The sequence below is a fragment of the Epinephelus fuscoguttatus genome, linkage group LG14 (genome assembly GCF_011397635.1).
Source record: "Epinephelus fuscoguttatus linkage group LG14, E.fuscoguttatus.final_Chr_v1".
Classification (NCBI taxonomy): domain Eukaryota; kingdom Metazoa; phylum Chordata; class Actinopteri; order Perciformes; family Serranidae; genus Epinephelus; species Epinephelus fuscoguttatus.
Window position 1 is genome coordinate 2,419,122 of NC_064765.1, and position 17,999 is coordinate 2,437,120.

At 42.3% G+C, this 17,999-nt stretch overlaps 2 protein-coding genes across 3 annotated transcripts in view; one reads left to right on the forward strand and one right to left on the reverse strand.

The window, feature by feature from the left end:
* The window catches only part of LOC125900850 (histone-lysine N-methyltransferase 2D-like), a 422,240-nt gene that overhangs the window by 87,233 nt on the left and 317,008 nt on the right, over window positions 1-17,999 (forward strand). The window lies entirely within an intron of this gene.
* The window catches only part of loxl3b (lysyl oxidase-like 3b), a 41,495-nt gene that overhangs the window by 18,818 nt on the left and 4,678 nt on the right, over window positions 1-17,999 (reverse strand). The window contains exons 2-5 of one of the 2 annotated variants that reach the window (XM_049596109.1): window positions 11,090-11,476; window positions 10,636-10,799; window positions 8,460-8,677; window positions 2,130-2,195 (exon numbers count right to left, since the gene is read on the reverse strand). In XM_049596109.1, coding sequence (XP_049452066.1) covers window positions 2,130-2,195; window positions 8,460-8,677; window positions 10,636-10,799; window positions 11,090-11,468 — 827 coding nt within the window. In that variant the 5' untranslated portion in view covers window positions 11,469-11,476. The remainder of the gene's footprint in view (window positions 1-2,129; window positions 2,196-8,459; window positions 8,678-10,635; window positions 10,800-11,089; window positions 11,477-17,999) is intronic. The other variant, XM_049596108.1, reaches the window with a different exon arrangement.

The following is a 17,999-nucleotide window of genomic DNA, read 5'->3' on the forward strand; positions in this document are numbered from 1 at the left end:
GAAAGTACCGAGAGGCGTCTGAGTGTTGGCTGGAAAACATACAAGCTTGTCCTTAAAAGCAATCATCCTGTAGCCTTTGAAATATCATTTTTTGGTTATTCACTGTAATAATTTGTTTTTATCTCCTCAGGGACTGTTCGTCATTTATCAGAGGAGGGGAGCTCCTGGGGTGTGACTTTGGGTTTTTTTGTTTTTTGTTTTTTTACCCTGCCCAAAGCTAAAAATATTTTTGACCCTCCCTTCACCATAAATGAATCTATAGATTTTTAAAACTTTTTTTATTTTAATATTCAACTAAACCCTTTAATGTTTAAATGTTAAAGTTGAAGATGAACTCCTGGAGCCAAATAAAGCCTCAGTTTTTCACTCCTGTCGTTCATGCTGGTTAGTTTGAGTAAACAGTTTATTTTTGGCCAAATTTTATTTCAGATGTAAAATAAAGTGGTTTTGATGAAATATTACGAATTAATGCTGAGATTTGTTTTTATATATTTATTTATTTATTTATTTATTGTTTTTTTTTTTCTTTTACATAAGCATCTGCCCATGATGTGTCTAAGGACCATTGTAAAATTTGAAAATGTAACGATAATTTCTGTTTTTACAGTTTCGGGCTGATAAATGCCGTAATTTTGGAGGTTTAAATTTTCTTTCAACAAAAGAAAAAGTTGTTTGGGTTTTTTGTTTTTTTTTTGATAAAAAAAAAAACTACTTCAAAAATGCTTTTAAAAATCACTTTTCAGGGGTAAAGGTTTATGAACATAAAAAAAATAATAATAAAAAAAAAAAAATACCAGGACTAACTTCAAGTTCTGCCCGAGGTTGTATGTTTTCAGTGGTGCATATTTCTGTAGAAATAAAAATATATATTTATTTATTTTTAAGAATTACTTGTGCATTTTTAGTTTTTTTCCCTCTTGCGTGTGTACATATATGCATTTGTTTACACTTGGTGACACTGGTTATGTTAGAAAAGACAGCATAAAAGTTCAATAAAATATTAATGGAAAAAAAAATCACTTTTCAGATTATTTTTTCTCTTCATCTTCAGAAAATGAGACAAAAGACTCTATAACGTTTATTTTATTTTATTTTTTTCCCCTTTTCTAAAGTGCCCTCCTTACTTATATTTCATGGAGCTTATATGTTCACTTCATCTCTCTCAAAATATACAAAGTTCTTAAATTCTGAAAAAATCTAAACAGCAGGGGAAATTATTCTGTTTATCATGATTTATATTGTTGTTAAATAAACTGCTGTTGAAAAACTAAATAATTTTTTAAAAAAAAAAAAGAAGTGGTAAGAGAATCAGTAAAATAAATCCAAAATACAGTCATTTAAAGCTGTGTGCCCCTCCCCTAAGCCAAAATAAAAAACACAAGTCCCTCCCAGTGCTTAAAAAATTATTTGACAAGCCTCCCCCTGTTTGCACCTCCCCCTCCCCCATCATAAATAATGAACAGTCCCTTCAAGCTCATGTTCGATGTGATTTTCCAGCCTGAGGACATTTCATAATTGGTGTCACATTTTCATAACTATCTCTCGATGTTCAACGTGGCAGACTCCGCCCACCTGGCGCTCTGAGCTGTGAATTCTTTGCAGCTTAATGTTGGACAGACGCAGGTCTGCTCGTGTCATGTGGCCTGTGACTTTCTACAGTTGAAGAACCCAGGACGAAAAGTTACCGACCTCGTCCGAAAAAGCATGCCCTGGTGAGGAATGGGATTAACAGCTGTTGAATTAAAGGACTAATCTGTGGAAACATTCATCCCCAGTCACTGACAGAGCACAGACTGGTGACATGTGTCCCTTTAAGAAGGGCCTTGAAAGGTCCAAATTAACTTCATGTTGAGAGCAAAGTGATGATTCTGATCAGAGGTCTCTACAGTCTGCGCCATGTCAGTGGAAATGTGACAGAAGGACACAAAAGAGAAATGAGAAGAAACATCTACAAAAGGCAACCGTGAGTTTTAGGAGGATGAAATAAAAACTCTACGACCCATTCACATGCTGCACATCACGATAATGTAATGAGGAGCTAAACAGGAGCTATGGTCGACTCCAACAGGAAACCCACTGTCACAGCTACAGTCAACAGACGACGGTGGGTTTTCCCGCGGACAGTGTACCTTCCACCGGCTGAAACATTAACCTTTGGCCTGGGGACCTTCTCAGCCGCTCGCTTTTTCAGACGTCTGCAACAGTGAGACATCCACAGTCCATCACATACAGGGGAGAGACGACATGCAAACACACACAGGCTCTGGGCTGCACACACACACACACATCTCTCTCAGGTTAAAGGACTGGAGGGTCTGCAGTGAATCACATATTTGACATTCCTCAGGTCTCCAGTTCACCATGTCACAGACTTCAGGTCACCGACGAATGATCACAATTACTGAGCTATTCCAAATATTCAGCACCGCGGTGACCGTCTGAGTCTCAGCAGCTACATCACCTCATTAATACACACTGTATCTGCCTGTTATTGGCTGGTTGTACCACAGAGGTCCAGTGGCAGCGACACAGTGAAAAACTCACCAAATAAACTGCTCAGATTTCTCCATAATTCTGTTTTAAATTAGTTTAAGGGTTTGTTTTTACTTCAGAATTCACCCCATCAGATTGCCTGGTGTTTTCTTTATAGACTTGAGTTGATCACAGCGACCTGCTCAGGCTGTAAATCACAAGTTTCATCACAATACCATATTTGATATTTGCTGATATCACAAAGATTACTGCGGTGATTCTGATTCAGTTCAGGGGCCTGCGATCGATATAAGACATCAGTAAATATCTGTTTTAGCACAAGCTGGCTCCTCTGCAGTCGGCTACCTTTGATTATTTGGCTCCTTACCTTCACAGCGTTGCCACTGAAAGCAAACAAATTTGTCCATACACCATTAGATTCTCTATTTAACTCTGAGACTCTGGAATCCACAGCGAGCCCAGGCAGAGAGACTCAAAGCTACTGTAGCCATCGCAAATAAAACGGCGCCAGGCCACAAACGTAAGACACACATTTTAATTGATGAAATGGTAAAACATTTTTTTAAATCGGTGTATAGGCTACGCATTTTTACAGTTGAAGAATGTAAGAATCACTCAGCAAAGGTTTGTTTGGACTATCACCAAAGCATTTATCAGCATTTTGCTAAAATACATCTTGAAACCTTCCAAAGAGGAAAGTTGCCAACCGAATCCTCGGACCTTCATTCATTGAGGGCTGCTTTCCAGCACTGCATCCATTAATTAGTTCTCTGTCTGCCCCACTGCTGGCAGAGTTTTTTAATTTTCTCACGGCACTGCACAGAGGAACACTGGATCCCTATCTCCTCCAGCTCGATAGACCTCATTTCTGGTCTTCTCTCTCAACAGAGCGAGCAGGGCTTGTGTTTCAGTAGTGGACCAGGGGCTTGCCATTTTATTTTTTCTCCTTTTCAAACACAGTAGAAATTGACCAAGTATCTTTTGGCATAAACAGCAGATGCTTTTAAACGGCCTCTGACACATCACCAGAAGTCAACGCAGAAATGTGATGATGCTCATTTGACGTCACCGCTACCTGTTTGAGGGCGGGCTTTGAAATCTGTGGACCTGCTCCAGAGACGAGCCATCTCTGGCATGGCTCAGCGCGGTTATTCATTTCCGTATGATTGTCTGTTAATGCCACAGGGAGCCACTGGAGAGGAGCTAAAGAGCCACATGCTGTTCTGGAGCTGCAGGTTGACTTCCCCTGGACTAGGAGAATCATTAAAGATCCCAACCAGTCAGAGAACTGACTTTTCAACTTGCTGAGGTCGAGACGAAGGTACCAGTTACACCAGGCAGCACCAAGAATGCTGAATGAGGTCACTGCCGTAAATTATATTGACTATTACAGTCTTTTTAATACACAAAACCAACAGGATTCAGTTTCACTGAAGTTGTATTTTATTTCACTATATGTGCGAATAGAATTGATTGGTTTAATGATTGATGACGAACAAACTCTGATTGGAGAGGGTACATTCTTTACAAGTAAACCTGATCGTCCATCGTCTCCACGTTCAATACAACCAAACAGATTTCCCGAGGACCGATACGACACAGAACAGTCTGACTGTCTCTCAGAGCAGGTTGGCTTCTCTCCAGTCGTTGTTGTCTGTGCATTATGTGACCCCCATCCCTCTGAGCCTCAGCCTTCACACACGCCTGACAGAAAACACACATTTCCCCTCAGACTACTGTGAACCATCAGCAGGGGAGGACCGAGACGCCTTCAGCTGGAGCGCAGCCAGGAATGTGTGCACTCATACTGGAAGAACAAACTGGGAGAAGAAAGGGGAGGTCTGAGAGTTCACCAGTGTGACCACTGTCCTCACAAACCACAGCAGGGTCTGTTCAATCCTGAGTCCACCAGTAAACCCCCATAAATTAATCAGTTCAGTTCAATTCAGTTCATACTTGAGATCAAGTGAACGTTTGTGCCAAATTTGAAGACATTCCCTTGTGGCCGTCTTGAGATATTGTGTTCGTGATAATGGGACGTGCAGTTGGCCAACCCTAATGCTTCTGGCCATGACAGTCGCCACTGTGGAGCCATGACAATAGTCAATTTAAGATCATTTTAAACCAGCTGAGAGCAGACTGACATTTTTGCCTCATTAAACAAATAAAACAATAAACCATGACTCATATTTGTGGTTAATATTCTGTCAATAATTGTTTCAGCTGTTTATATTATTATTTAATTGTTGAGATTTCATTGCAGATATCTCAGTGTTTTAAACCCTCAGCCTGCAGCCCTGCAGATGTAAAAACAACCTCCCCCACTGATCTGTGCTTTTCCATCTCTGCAGGCTGTAACTAATCGCTCTTTAACTTCCTCTGCAAGTAATGAACAGAGACAAGAGCATAAACTATGTGACCCGACCGAGACAAAAAAAAATGTGGCGTCTCTGTTGTTTCGAAGGAAAAACAAAACCATCCTCAAAGGACAGAAATAAGAAACAGAACAATCAGAGGATCATCATGCACTCTGATGTGGAGCTGCAGCTCTGGCAGAGAGTCTGCACAGAGTCGCTCTAACATCTACGATAAACAGCACCTCTATAATGTCCACTCTTTATAACAAAGACTGAGATCCTGCACGTGGTTTGAGCAAACTGTTGACACTTTGCTTTACACATGAAAACCACGAAAGGTCAAACACACTGAAGCAAACATCCCGTCATGAGTGGAGGAGAAAGTTACAGCCGCTCTGCTAAGTGAGATTAGAAGCCGAACCTTTGTGACCTCAATCTTTCTCTTGCCCAGAGTTTGTTGAGCAGATTAACTCCACTCTCATATCTGTTCAACATGAAGCAGCTGCTTAGCTTAGCTTAACATAAAGAGAGCCTGGCCTGGTGGCTGCATGTCATTGGTTCGACATCCCATTAGTCCGACTGTCCGCGGTGCTGAACGGCTCGCGGCGGGCGTATGGTGCGCCGCGACCAGCTTGAGGCAGAGCAGGCTCACGGCTTATGTGTTTGTCACTTTCTTTTTCATTTTAACCCACACCATGATCTTTTCCTGACACTAACCAAGTGGTTTTTGTGCCTAAACCTAACCAGACCTTAACCACAGGGCATCATGATGATTTCGCAACGGACTTAGGAACAATGGGCCTCATTCACAAACAGTGCGTACGCACAAATCTGTGCTGAAACTGTGCGTACAATCGTTTGACGCACAAATCCGGGATTCATCAATATTTTCTTACCCGAATTTGTTCTTACTCTGCGAACAAATTTAGAACTGCCTCAGACCATGCATATGCAGAAATGAGGAAGGCCGAACTGACTCAGAAAATGCAAACATACCTTTTAAGTACATGCAGAGTCTATAAAACCACATTCATGAAAAAGAGATTTAATTAATATTTTTTAAAATAATTAATTTACTAATATATTGGCCAAATGGATTAAATTACCATGAAATTGACACACGTTCACCCTCATCATTGTGACAATTAAAATATTAACAATAACATGAAGAGAAAAACTCCATCAGCGTGCAGATGATCTGTAATGCCGACTGCCATATCCTTAAGGCTGTGGCCGCTACACAGAGGCACCCACGACTCATTTATTTTGCAGAACAGTACAGTGGGAATGCGTTTGGAGGCAGGGGCTGTGAGAAGTGGATGGCTTGTTGGTGAGCATCTTTTGTTCTAGTCTTTTATTTCAATTGTTTTAAGTTAGTGTTTTCAGTAAGTCTCTATTCCGTTGATGTTAAAATGTTATATTGTTTGGGTGACCGGGCATATGGCCTTAAAACATGGCTGATGACACCATACGCAAACCCTGAAGCCCCTCAAGAGGTGCGCTATAATAACATACATGCCCACACACACGCCGTAGAGCGCACTTTTGGCGTGCTTAAGGGCCGCTGGATGTGTTTGGATCAGACACAGCCGGTGGCAAACTACTTCATACCCCTGAGAAGGTGTGCAAGATCATCCTGGCATGCTGTGTCCTCCACAATCTTACAATGACCCATGGCATTCCTGTAAGACCCGGCGCCATCGCTTCTAACAAACTGTGAAATTTACTGCTTCTCTCCTCGTGTAATCGCTTCCTTCATTCATGAATCAACTCTAGGCAAGCGGTTTCCTTATATGGAGAAATGGGGGCATGGTAGTATGCTGATTGCAGATCGCGGACACACACGTGTCAATTTAGAATGGTTCTGATTTACTAACATACGCACGGTGGTGAGAACAAAATTGGCCGGTACGCACGTGTCATGAATCCGACGGTGATTTTGCGCAAGTACTTATTTTTTGCGGAGAGTAAGAACATTTCTGCGCAGATATTAGTGAATGAGGCCCAATGAGTTTAATATGGTCGGAACAATGGGCTGTCGAACCAATGGGCAGTTCCCGGCCTGGTTCTGTCCAGTTACGATAACAAAATACGCCTATAGGCACCTATTAAACTCACTAATTCATACTTTATATTTTGTTTATTTAAAATCATACAAAACACAAAGAAGAAGGTCACAGTGAGTTTTCACAGTGGGCGTCATTTGCTGTTTCCAGTCTTTAAGCTAAGCTAACCAGCTGCTAGCTGTGTGCTTCTTATCTACTGTACAGACATGAGAGTGGTATCAGTTACAGCTGAGCGATATATTGCCTATAAATTATATTGCGATATTTTAAGGCTACATGATAATAAACAATATATACCTCGGCATTTAGAAATCTACTCTAAACTGTTGTAGCCTACTAAAATACAACTCAAAAAATCTAATTAAACACTGTTATAATAATGCTAAATATAGTATTGTTATATTTAAATAAATCAAACCACTGGTGATTTTATTTTTGAAGCACCTGGCTCATCTTACATGTTGATGTTTTTGTTGTGAATTTGAAGCTTCCGGTCAACAGTTAGCTGTTAGCAGTTAGCAGAAAGTTAAACTGTTACCACTGCACTGTTAAACGTGAGGATTTATTCACTGTGACCCTGAAACAAACTGACACATCTCTCGTTCATTTATTATTAGTATTTGCATGTCACACTGGTGCTCCATGGTCACAAAATGTGACTAAAGGTTTGCAGCCTGTAGCCCTGCAGATACAAAAACACACGCCTCACCTGCTCACACTATCATTAAACTTGTTTAAAGTTAAACTGTAACAGAGGCAACATTAAACTTGATGATTTCTTCACTGTGACCAAGAAACAAACTGACATGTCTCTCATTTATTTATTATTAGTATTTGTATGTCACACCGGTGCTCCATGGTCACAAAATGTGAGTAAATAGTCACAGCCAGATACAAAAACACACACCGACACTATCGTTAAACCTGTTAAAAGTTCAATTGCAACAGCGGCACCATTAAACTTGATGATTTCTTTACTGTGAGTGAGAAACAAACTAATAGGCCTCTAATTCATTTATCAGTAACATGTGCAAGCTGCACTGGTGCTCCATGGTTACAAAATGTGACTTTATAGTCACAGTCTGGAGCCCGAACACAAACTATACCTTTAAGTAACCATGAAAATGAGCTACAGTCTGTTTTCATTGAATGAGGGAATATAAACTGATAAACTTTTATGATATCTGGGTCCTGAAGCTCAGATTTTTATTTGTAAGTTGTTTTGTCTTTAAACACATGAACCACAATCAGGTTTTAGGAAACTGACTTCCTCTTTCAAACCACTCAAAGCGCTTTTACACCACTTGTCACATTCACCCATTCATACACTGGTGGCAAAGGTTACTATATGAGGTCCCACCTACTACTTAGTTTGAATATTTACATGTGCTCCAAGCCATTGGGAGCCCAAGGATATTTCAGCATGCGCACAGGAGGAGCTGGGAACTGAACCGCAGATCTTCTGATTGGTGGACAACCCACACTACCTCCTGAGCCACAGCCACCCCGGTGGTTGATGGTTGAAGTCGAGCACTTCACTTACTTGTAGAAGTTCTTGTTGACCTTCCTCTCATGAGGGAATCCCAGCATGCCGCAGACCACACGTGTGTTTTTGATCGTCCATCCCAGGTCACAGATCTGCGCCCAGCCGTCTTTGTACCTCACCTCCACCACGCCCTCCGTCACAGGCAGCTTCTTCCTGGACATGGTGACCACGGACCGGAGTCGCACCTCCTCTACCTTGTTCTCATTGACATGAGCCTGATTGGAGAAGATGAGGACAATTTAAATTAATTTGCTTCCAAACTCAGAATCTGTATCTGTTTATCAATTAAGAATTAACTGATCAAGGTAGAAATTCGTTGGATTTATGGCTAATTGATGTTTTGTGGGAGAACACAGATGAGCACGCTCAGTGTTATAAAGATGAATGGTTAATGAGATTTCCTTGAATTCTCATCCATGGGAGTGAAGGACTGAAAGGTCTGTATGGACTGAATTTCTGCATAAGAGGACTGTGATTTTTAGTTTCTTTCTTGTACATATGCAGAGAACGGCAAAATGGAAAACTGGAAAAGTGTGCTACAGTATGAAAAATTGTAGAAAATCTGTATGCTAAATTGTTGACTTTTCCAAATAAAAAAGATAATTGCAAAAAAAAAAAAAAGAATTAACTGATCATGTGTGTAAAAAGTGTCAGCACTGGGCTGAAAACACAGCACAGGTGTCGTAAAAAAAATTCAAGTTCCATTACTGCACTTAAATCTTTAAATAAATCTTTTTAATAAAGTTGGGAGCATTTAGTTTGCAGGAAATTAATCAAGCCCACAGACGTGTATTCACTTGAGCCCGTCTCTTTAAGTCTCCTGAATGAGGGGACCAGACTGAACGGTGACTCACAGCTGTTACAGACAGTAACTTTAAGTCTCAACAGCTCATAAGTGGTGAACGTGATTATCTCTGATTGCCAGCTCTGCAATGAGTCACTTCCGCTGTGGTTTATTTGGAGAAAAAAAAATCTGGCTTGTGGTCACAGATTGAAGTCTGGGCGTCACATTGGACTGACTCGCAGCAGCAGGCAGAGAGAAAGAGGGAGAGTAGTTGTGGCTGTGGGTCCCCCTCTGTAACTGAGACACCTCGTCCAGTCAGACGAGTCCCCCGGTCTAACCTTGTTCACCTCGGACCGGTCGGTTATACAAACGGACATCAAAGAGGACAGATGGAAAAATGATGAGCAGCTGGAAGCAGCTCAGCCAACGTCCCACCCGACTGTGTTTTCTCAGAGCGAGATTCAAAACTTCCCTCCGTGTTAAATCTTTATTTATCCAGGCAGAGTTTTACTGAGAACACTTGATCTCCTCAGTAAACACTTCACATTCATTCAGCCATCGGTGCCACCTGAGAGTATATGAACACAAACACTCTGAATAACTCCACAGGCAGTGAATGATTCCACTGGTGTAGGTGGAGTCAAGTTCCTCCTCATTCAAGGGCAAAAAAGCAGGACAGGATCCTCCTGTGTTCCAGGCAGGTCCAGCTGGTAGGAGGCCCCGGGGCAGACCCAGAGCACACTGGAGGGATTAGGTATCTCATCTGACCTGGGAACGCCTCGGGGTCCTCCAGGAGGAGCTGGAAAGTGTTGCTGGGGAGAGGGACGGATGGGGTGCTTTCTTAGCCTGCTGCCCTCAAGACCCGGCCCCGGATAAGTGGATGAAAATGGATGGCTGGGTTCCTAAAACTGTCTCAAATCCTACAGTGTGTGCCCAGCTTAACTGAGAGTTGGTGCTGAAGGAAAGGACGACAACACAACAGCAGAATTTCACACCTGAACCGGTGACCCTGAGGTCACGACCCTGCGCTTCTCCACAACCACACAAACAGTCAAAGGAGCTGATGCTGCTCTGTTAGGAAAGGTATGTCAGGGATACTGAGGAAGCTCTTCACACATGACGTCACCTCAGGATGATAAACTGTAGCTTCTGTTTTAAAGGTAGAGACACAGAGAGCAGAGATAATCAGCACCATGTGTGTGTCAGCTTCAGGTGGAGCAGCTCTGAGGCTCTGAGTGTCCTCCATGTGTGTTATAGTCTATAGGCTGTGGAGCAGCAGGACTGAAAACACAACAGCTGACTTTATGAGCTCATAACAGCTTCTTAATGAGCAGCGTTTTCACTGCAACAAAATTACAACATCTCTTTAAATGAAATTTAGCAACTTACGTCAATCACGTTTGAGTCCACAAAGCCAGGAATCCTCTCGTCTTTGCACACGACTCCGGCGTCCTCGTCATGAGTGCAGTCACTGTTTCCCCAGCCGCGAGACTTGCAGAGCTCGATGCTCTTCTCACCTCCGTTACACAGCACGTTGTCCAGCCAGATTTTCCCTGTGCAGGCAGCAGACTGTCAGTGTGGCTCCAGCACACTCCCAGGCCTGCAGAGGCAATCAGTCCAGGCCTGGAAGTGACACTGGTGTTCTGGGAACTCACAGCAGCAAGCTCTCCACAGTTTTTCAAAATTAAAGTATGATTTTTTTAGATTTGTTTTGACCTACTTGGATCACAGGAGGGGTGAAAACTGTCAACTAAAGCTTCTTTATGTCATTTAAATACAGTCACCATACATTTCTACATGGCAGAGCACACGGTGTCTTAAACCTGCCTGAGGTCCCTCTTACCTTGTCCCTTGCCGTATTTGGCGCTGTGTGTCCATCCCGTGGCTGAGACAAAGCCCAGTTGGCGACAGAGCACGTTGGCGTTAGATATGGAGAAGTCATCGTCACAGATGGTCCCCCACTCTCCCTTGTAGAAAAGCTCTATCCGACCCTCGTTGTGTTTTCGGGGGTATCCAGACAGTCTGACCTTTAGCCGCTCGGTCTGGGCCTGGGGGGACGGGGACGGTGTGGGTGACGGCGTGGCTGCTCGTGTGGGTGACAGCGTGGCTGCTCGCGTGGGCATCCGGGTGGCTCGGTTTGACGGTGTGGTCTGGGCCAAACAGTAAGGTAACCACAACCCTAACAGGAAGCTGAACGCTAACGTGCGTCTGGACTTCTGCATGATTTCAGCTGCACATGAAGAAAAGGAAAAGAAAACGTCAAGACCAATCTGAGGACACATTTCAGCTTTTCTATAAATCAAAACACTGAATATCAGAAACATGCAAGTGGATATTTTGAGTTTTAAAAGGTGGGCAACGAGGAGCAAAGTCTGCTGTCACCAATTCAGTATCTGACCAAATGTCTCCCCTTCTGTTCCTGAGATAATGTTAAAACATGATGATGTCACAGTGGAGCTGACCTTTGACCTTTTGATTATAAAATGTCATCACTTCATTCTTTTATCCTGTTAGACATTTGTGCCAAGCTTTCCACATGATTAGTGTATGAAATCTTGAGTTATGGTCAAAACCACGAGGTCACACTGACTTTTGACCTCCAAATTCAATCAGTTCATTGTTGAGTCCAAATAGACGTTTGTGCCAAATTTGAAGAAATCCCTCAAGGCCTTTTTGGGCTATCACATTCTCAAGAATGAGACAGATGTAAGGTCACACTGACCTTGATCTTGAAAATGTGTGTGCCAAATCTGAAAAAGGTGTTCTTGATATATTGCATTTGACATTTGTGCCAAACTTGAAGTAATTCCCTTTCGGTGTTCTTGTTTTTGCCAAATGTTTCTACCTCAGGGTGTTCTTGAGATATCAGTTTCACAAGAATGAGACAAACAAGCCCAAGGCATCCTTGAAATATTGCGTTTATGAGAATGACATGGCTGAGGTCACTTTGACCTTGACTTGTGACCACCAAAATCTAATCATCTCATTGCTGAGTCCAAGTGATCATGGTCAATGTGACTTTGTTTGTCTCATTTTTGTGTTCATGAAAATGAGATGAACAAGGTCACACTGACCATTGTCCACCAAATTCTTATCAGTTCATCCTTGACTCAAAGTGGATGTTTGTGCCAAATTCCCTCGAGGCGTTCTCGAGATACTGCATTTACAAGAATGGGACGGACAGATGGACTCATCACAAGAATGAGACAGACGGGGTCACAGTGACCAAGATTTTTGACGACCAAATTCTAATCACTTCATCACTGAGTCCAGTTGGATGTTTGTGCCAAATTTGAAAAAAGAAAAAGGCCCTAATGGTGTTCTTAAGATATTGTTTTCACGAAAATTAGACAAACAAGGTTACGTTGACCTTTGACCATCAAATTCTTATCAGGTCATCCTTGAATCAAAGTGGATGTTTGTGCCAAATTTGAAGAAATTCCCTCAAGGCGTTCTTGAGATATCACGATTACAAGAATGGGATGGACAGACTCATCTGATTCTGAGTAAGTTAGCAATTATATTTCCCAAAATGTTGAAGTTTGGTTTAATTCTTTCTGGGTATCTTTTGTATATTCCGTCCCTCATTCTCTCCCCTCACTCTTGATCTCCAACATCAACAATATGATCAGGTTTTCAGTTTCCTGACAAATGGGAGAAATTCCAGTCAAACATTATCTGTGTTCACTGAGTTTAAAAACAATCGTTAGGAAGGCTATATAATGGCATCATATAATCACACCCTCCCCAGTGATGCTTTGGAAAGCAGGCTGGGGGCCCCTGGGGCTGATATGTAATCCCTCCAGTGTGTTCTAGGTCTGCCCAGATGGATGTGCCAGCTGGATGTGCAGTTTGTACAATTTTTTTAAATTGAAATATAGGTGAAGACATGTGGAGATGTTATTTTAGCCTAATTTTATAGAATTCAAATTGTGCTTGAGGGAATAATTTGCACAGGACAGTGTGACAGGAGAGATTTAAATACGTCCGACTTCAACATATCTTCCCAGTAATATAAAACCTGAATATGATGACGGCTGAAATCTTTCAGAAAGCTTTAAGATACATGTGGCTCCACATGGCTTCAGTTATGTCTTTAAAGCCCTGCTGCTGACTGAAGCTCAGTGTGAACGTGTGTCTCCTTCAGCTCACTGTGAAATCAGACTCAGACGACGCAGTCAGTCTCAGACATGTTTTGGAAAGGGCACCTTAAGTTTGTGGTTTCTGTACAAACACATCACACTACTGTATCTGTGTCTCTGGAGGAACAACCCCCCGCTCGCTAAAAGCTTCGGAGTGTAGCTGTCAACTTCTCAATAGCAGGCCTCTGTTAGCGTTCAGCCCCGAGCAGGGCTGCACAGGAAGGTTTCAGAGAGCACTGGTGCTCTGTGGGGAAAACGTGACTTGTATCAAGATATGAGTGAATATTAACCTGGACAAAGATTGTGTGAAAGTTCAGCTGTTAATTTAATGAATATAAACATGCGTGTAACCTCTGTGTTCAGCCTGATCCTGTGGCCACTGAGGCAAACACATTTCTAAATGCTCTCTGTTAATCTTCTCCACATCTGAGTCAAGTAAACACCACGCAGATGGTTTAAATCAAACTGCTGCAGCAACTCTACACCATTACATCAACTCTGACTTCCATATGCTGCTGAACGTATTTTCCTCTGTTGGTTTTCACTACAGCTATTTATAAAGTACCGTACATTCAGAGTATCATTTAAGGGGCACCAGCGCTGACCAGAGCGCCTCCAGATGTGTGTTTGGGCAGACTGGAGGGACATTTGAGGGGCAACAAATGAGAACTTAGGCTGCTCAGAGTCCTCCCTCTGATGTAGCAAGATGGTACTTAACAACGTCCCAAAATGGAGCTCAGTCCTGGCCGGACATACTTTTTTAAAAAAAAAAGGGCATTTAGACTCTTAGAGAAACTAGAATTACCACCCTGTGGTTGTATGACTCCGCCCACCAGTCCACCCTGTGGTTGTATGACTCCGCCCACCAGTCCACCCTGTAGTTGTATGACTCCGCCCACCAGCCCAGTGTCTCTGACAGTCTCCATCCATGTCAGTGAAAACATGGATGCTTCACACACAGAAGATGTATACAATCAGCACAGTTTCAAGATTAGAGTCACCAATTCAGTATCTGACCAAATGTCTCCCCTTCTGTTCCTGAGATATGACGTTAAAACATGATGATGTCACAGTCAAGCTGACCTTTGACCTTTTGGATATAAACTGTCATCACTTCATGATTTTATCCTGTTAGATGTTTGTGTGAAATTTTGTCATAATCAGTGTATGAATTCTTCAGTTATGGCCAAAAACATGTTTTGTAAGGTCATGGTGACCTTGACCTTTGACCACAAAAATTCTAATCAGTTCATTCTTCAGTCCAAGTGGACGTTTGTGCCAAATCTGAGGAAATTCCTTCAAGGTGTTCTTGACATATTGTGTTCATGAAAATGAGACTGATGTAAGGTCACATTAACCTTGATCTTTGACTACCAAACTTCAATCCATTGATTGTTGAGTCCAAGAGACTGTTTGTGCCAAATTAAAAAAAAAAAATCCCTCAAGGTGTTCTTGACATGTTGCATTAACAAGGATAAAAAACAGCGAGGTCACAGTGACCTTTGACCACCAAAATCTAATCAATTTGTCGTTGAGTCCAAGTGAACGTTTGTGCCACATTTGAAAGATTCCTTCAAGATGTTCTTCATACAGTATATCATGTTCACAAGAATGTAGTCTGAGTGGACGGAAGTTCGCTGCATAGATCAGCCTCTCATTGGGCGGAACGAGCCACCCGCTGAAGTCCCGCCCTACCACCTCCGGTTGTGTAGCAGCAGAGATATTGGATAATATCTCTGGTTGCAGTTTTCAACACGTCCTTTACTAACTTTTGCAGTGTTTGATCTTGCAGGGATGTAGTCATTTTTCTGCCATGGTTTGCATCCTGTAGGCGATATTTTTGTGGGCGTGTTACACCAAAACCAGTTTCCCCCGGCAATATTTTTGCAAGCGCACCGTTGCTGTGGCACCGCCCAGAATGATTGTGATTGGTTGAAAGAAATACAAGCAGCCGGGGCGTTTTTTTCTCCAATCTTAAAGTGAGAGTCGGCGCAGCCAGACCTTTCTTTTCTTGAGAAAGGTCTGGTGAGCGAGACTAACAAGAATGAGACAGACAAGGTTGCAATGATCTTGACCTTTGACCTATGACTTCCAAAATCTAATCAGGTCATTGTTGCGTCCAAGTGGACGTTTGTGCCAAATCTTAACAAATTTCCCTCAGGTGTTCTAGAAACATTGTTCACAAGAATGGGACAGATGGATGATCAGACGGTCAGACCACCAAATGCCTGGGGTTCTTTGCTGTATAATATAATAATCATGGACTCACACTTTAATTTGAAGGCCCAAAACCAAACTGGACACAGAGACCTGATCAGATGATTCTGGTTTGGTGTTTGTGCCTCAAAAAACAGCAGCTGTGTCGACACAAATGTTCAGCAATCACAGAGAAAGAACTTTGTGACTCTACAGGCAGTGAGAATGATTTCTCCTGCAGCAAACAGACGAGGACGCAAACAAATATAGAATCCTACATTTTTATCAGCCCTCCTCCATTTCGACTGAAAGCAACACGTGCACATCTCCTCTCTGTGGATGACTGAGTAAAAACCACCAGTAGCTATAATATTATTTTAACCCGGACAGTCTTCATCCTCAACATCCACCACAGTTTACACACTTCCTGTTATCTTCACAGACACAGTCGTCCTCTAAACATGTCGAGTCCACTAACTTCCAGTCGCACCTCCAAATAAAGTGGTTTAAATAATCTGACTGAACTGTTGAAAAGCTGTCTGATCACCTGGGGTCTCATTATAAAACAGTGCGCATGTTCCATACTAAAAATATACTTTCAAACAAAAGAAAAAATGGCGTGCACCAAGAAATATTTGACAATTTCTGTAAGCAGGCTCCACCTCATCATCTGCGTCACAAATTTCCTGTCTCCAAGCACGGGTCAAAGTTTCTCTTATCAAGTCTGTTTTTATAGATCATAACTTTAGCGTGGGAAGTGGCGAACGCCTCTTTCAGGCCGCGTTTGGTGGGTACGCTGTGTTTATGAATGAGACCCCTGACCTGTAGAGTGTCTTATGGTCAGCAAAGACACCATGTTCACAGCAGTCACTATGGTGAGTACAGTGTTTTCATAACTGATAAAGATGATAGAGAAGGCCAAAACTATGACAATAAGACCCAAATTAAATGAGCTGTACTTATCCTGTAACTATTCAGTGGAAAGAGAACTGAGGCCTTTAAAGAACCAATCAACACAAACAATAAGTGGGTCATTAATTAAATACGTTTTCTACAGAATATAAAAGAATATTTCATGATTTTACAGTTTGTATAACAGAAGCTCCGTCACATCAGGCCACACATGACAACTATTTGACTTTAATAAAAAAGGCAAACACTCATGCATCAGTCCAGCTCTTATGCAAACCAACTCCCTCTGTCTCGCTCCCACACACACACACACACACACACACACACACACTGAACTGTTCCTCCTCTGTCGCCCCTCGCTGAAGCACAGACCCATCATACCAATGTGTTCATGGATCAGGTCTCGTGAAAGGCTCTAATCACCCAGCAGCAGCAACAGTTCTCCAGATCAGCACGGCGACTCTTTGCTTCAACACACACAACAGTTTGGTCATCACACACACACACACACACACACACACACACATTCCCACCAAAACACACACAGACAAACAACATGAATCTGCCCGATAATCACTCCCAGAGGTCTGAACCTCACGGCTTTGTAGACTGAAGTAAGTGAAAGCTCTCTGAGCAACTGGAAATGTTTTCCTGCCTCGCTGTGATGTGTTTGACCTCAGAGGAACTTTATACCTAAACTAGTCACCATGGGCACAAACCACATCAGAGGGAGGAGACGGAGGACGGAACAAACTGCGTTAGAGACCAGAGACAAACAGGTTTCAGAAAACTAGAGTCACAGCTTCACTGAAACAAGAAGTCAATTAATCAATGAGCAGATTGACGGACAAATATTAATAGCAACTTTTCTTTTTTGCAATAACTGCTTATCCTGTTTGGGGTCATAGGGGGTGGAGCCTATCCCAGCTGACACTGGGTGAGAGGTGGGGTTCACCCTGGACAGGTCACGTCTACAAACCACAGACGTATTACATTTGACTTTACGTTTTTGACGTTTCATCAACGTGATTAACATGTGGTTATGTTTAGACACAAAACTCACCTGGTTATAGTTCGGAAAAGATGTTTTGGCTTAAAGGACCCAGTTTAGGTGGCACAGCCCCGCCATGAAACACAGCAGTGTTTGTAAAACTAGAATTAATGCCTCATGGTCGTATGTGAACCCGTCAGGTTGCAAAAACAGCACAGTTTCAAGATTAGAGTCACCAATTCAGTATCTGACCAAATGTCTCCCCTTCTGTTCCTGAGATATGACGTTAAAACATGATGATGTCACAGTCAAGCTGACCTTTGACCTTTTGACCTTCATTATTTTATCCTGTTAGACATTTGTGTGAAATTTTGTCAGAATTAGTGAATGAATTCTTCAGTTATGGACAAAAACATGTTTTGTGAGGTCACACTGACCTCTGACATTTGACCATCAAATTCTAAACAGTTCATTTTTGAGTCCAGGTGGATGTTTGTGCAAAATACCCTGAA